At 39.9% G+C, this 3,047-nt stretch overlaps 1 protein-coding gene across 2 annotated transcripts; it reads right to left on the reverse strand.

The window, feature by feature from the left end:
* Positions 1 to 245: 245 nt before the first annotated feature.
* On the reverse strand, positions 246 to 2,720 carry LOC106427341 (rho GTPase-activating protein 1). Of its 2 annotated transcripts, none has more exons than XM_022695861.2 (4): positions 2,096 to 2,720; positions 1,306 to 1,546; positions 1,003 to 1,233; positions 246 to 893 (listed from the first exon to the last, which is right to left on the reverse strand). In XM_022695861.2, exons 1-4 carry the CDS (start codon positions 2,536 to 2,538, stop codon positions 480 to 482), a joined length of 1,329 nt encoding a protein of 442 aa, XP_022551582.1. In that variant the 5' UTR covers positions 2,539 to 2,720; the 3' UTR covers positions 246 to 479. The 2 variants fall into 2 exon arrangements, with proteins under 2 accessions (XP_022551582.1, XP_013723525.1); XM_013868071.3 differs by having other exon boundaries at positions 246 to 932; positions 2,096 to 2,712.
* Positions 2,721 to 3,047: the final 327 nt, after the last annotated feature.

Below are 3,047 nucleotides of genomic sequence, written 5' to 3' on the forward strand. Positions count from 1 at the left end.
ATACGTGCATAATAATAAGTATGCAAATGGCGTTCAACTTTTTTCTTGGACCCACTAGGAAAAGTTACATGACTATACAATGTTGAATTCAAATATTAATATTCCCCTCTACAATATGCTTTTGTCATCCACTATTTCTCTCTCGAGTTTCAATCGTCCCTTGGTTCCTTCCAAGAACCAATTTTAAAACCTTCTTTCCAGACCATCTCAACTTAATTTGTAAATTTTACGGAAAATACCAAAGATGAGAAGAACATGTTTCACCATAACATCGTCAAAGGCCCGAGAGAGACCGGTTCAATATGGTTTACAAGTTTGATTAACCATTTGTATGAACGGTCCAACAAAAAGAAAGCACACTGAGAACATGGATAAAAAAGAATAGAAACGACGTGAAAAGAACATTAACAAATACAAAACAGGTCAACCAACAATTTGATTTTAAAGTCTCCTCAAGGGCTTGCTCTGCTCCTTTGTCTTCACCGCCAAGCTTCAGTACGCTCTACCCTCGAACCTACACGGCTCAAGTTGGTCAATCCTTTCGTTCTACCCACAGGCCACTGAGCTGGAGGAGCCAGAGCCATCACTTGCACACTACTTTTTCTCTCTGTTTCCGAGTAACTAACTCTCCCGGTTCTCCTGGCATTGTTCTCAAAGGTTGATTCATCTGATATCTCACTGCTGCTTGGACTCTGATTCTCTGCATCTTCAATGTACTCTGATTGCGTCTCTTCACTCTGTTCAGTAGGATCAAAAGCCAAAGACTGCGAAGGGCTTTGGTGACCGCTGCTCTCATCAGAAGGTTCTAAAGGTACAACGTGAGCTTGCTCTACTACAGAGTCTTGCCTTTCCCTTAGAGTTTTTTCTATCAGCATCTTGAGGAAGTTCATCACCTGAACCGCGTACATCAGCGCTGTCAATGGATCATCCATCTACAATAAAAAGGTTTATTTCAATAAACCTAAAAATTGATCAGTAAAAGCCTTGTTGTTGCGGACTCACCTGAGTCATATTAGGAGCAAAAACCATAGCGATGTTGCGTGAGTTCATCTTGTTAACATGCTCATACTGAACAACGTCAGCCATTAGATTGATGGCCCAATCAAGCAGAGAAGCTTCAGTAGGGGGAAGAAGCCTAACGAGCTCGACATATTCCTCTTCCGTTTGGCATTGCATGACTTGTTCAGGGGACAACACATCAAGAACGCTTGTAGGGAGTTCTCTAAACCATGCCTGAAATAGAAGATTATAAAGAACAAGATTGATTTGCGTAAGAAAAATCGAGTTTGTGCAAGCATTACATACCTTGATAAGCCCTGCCAAGCAGTGAACATCGATTCTCTCAGGTATAAACCCTCGGTTTAGTTGCTCTCTTACTGCCTCTTCCTCACTATTCTCAGCAGTGAGTCTAAAAATTCCCTCTGCCAGCAAGCCTCCTTGACCATATAAGCAGTTTTGCATCAACAAGAGTATGGTTGGTACACAATTGCCTCTTGAATCATACGATAACTGCATTGATTCCGTTGATACCCCAAAGACTGTTGCACTAATGTGATGAGATAGCAAAAACAAGTAAGAAATGAGATACACAAAGAGAGAGAATTATATGTTATCAACAAAGCATCTAAATAGTAGATGAACAATGCAACCGTTTCATAATTTAACTTCAACCAATGTATATGATAGTATCTGACTATCTTCCACATGAAAAAAAAAAAGACAAGTAACTATGAAGCTACCAGCTAAAAATGTTGTTAGAGAACGAATCAACTTCTGAGATGAGTCAGTAGCCCAATCTTAAGTGTTTAGTTTCGGCAGAAACATAGAACTCTAACTAAGCTTATAGTGAGACTAAACATAGAACTTCATTGATTAGAGAGTGTTACATATCTAACCAAAATGCCAAAAAAAAAAGATAAGATTCTTGAAATGGATATGATCATAGTTGAGAGACACGTCAGAGCAAACTTTTAAAAGCAATTCCATAATCACAATTCTAATTATGAGCCTAACCGTCAAGGGGGCTAAAATAGAAACCACAAACCCTAATTGGAAGAATCGAAAATTGGGAAAATTGATTCAACAATGTTAGTACCTGGCGCTAGGAGCTCGCCTGGGAACCTCAGGCTCGAACTCAACGGGCAAGCCCAAGAAGCCGTTGAACCGATCGAAAGTCACGTGCGCCACGTGTCGGACATTGGTGGGCCAACCGATCTCCATGCTACAGAGCTCCCTCCGGTTGCTCTTGCAAGCAACAAGAGATCTCCTGAAAATGGCGACCAGGAGCGCCAGCAGAGATATCTGCTGACCTTCCCCGTCTTCTCCGTCGTCGGCGGCGACGCTCCGTCTCAAATCTTCCAAATCTTGATGCTGTTGTTGTTCGATTGAGCGGTGAAAGTCAACATCTTGGGGGAATCCGGGAGGAACTGGGCTTCTACGGCGATGGTCGGAGGTGATGAGGAGAGTGGCATTGGATGGGGAAGGTGAGGAAGACGAAGAGGCGCTTGGAGATGAAGGAAAGTGAAGGACTTCAGTCATCGCGAGGTGAATCAAGAAGGAAAGGAATCGACTTTTTTTTTTGATTGGGGATCAAATCATGCAAAGTAAAGATGAAAGCTTTGGATTTTGAAGGTTGAAGAGGATCGAGGATTGGATTTGGTGGGAAACATTAACTGTGCAATCAATGTTTATTATTAAAACCCTAATTTGACGATGGATTTATTAATTAACCTTTTTATTAGATTAATCGATCGCCATATTATTGGCCCTGACCAATAATAACGCTGAGAAAACAATAAAATTGAAAACTTTTTTAGTACAATTTCATTTGTACTTCATTAATCATTTACCATCATAACTATCTTAACAACCAGAAATCAATATGTGGTATTTTCTCTTAAATAATTATATATTCCTTTTTATAAACAACCTTTTTTTTTATTCATTTGTGATGATTACTAATTGAAGTCATGGTTTTATAAAAAAGTTCACTGCATTTTGTGAAAAAAAAAAACCATGTAAACAGAAAAAAAGCATTGTACCGGTCT

Source organism: Brassica napus, chromosome C2, assembly GCF_020379485.1.
Source record: "Brassica napus cultivar Da-Ae chromosome C2, Da-Ae, whole genome shotgun sequence".
NCBI classification, from domain to species: Eukaryota; Viridiplantae; Streptophyta; class Magnoliopsida; order Brassicales; family Brassicaceae; genus Brassica; species Brassica napus.

Coding starts and splice junctions, on each gene's coding strand:
- LOC106427341 (XM_013868071.3), bottom strand. CDS start 2,538: ATGACTGAAGTCCTTCACTTTCCTTCATCTCCAAGCGCCTCTTCGTCT. Junction 1,547..2,095: donor AGGCGAGCTCCTAGCGCCAG/GTACTAACATTG, acceptor TCATCACATTAG/TGCAACAGTCTTTGGGGTAT. Junction 1,234..1,305: donor GCTTGGCAGGGCTTATCAAG/GTATGTAATGCT, acceptor CTTCTATTTCAG/GCATGGTTTAGAGAACTCCC.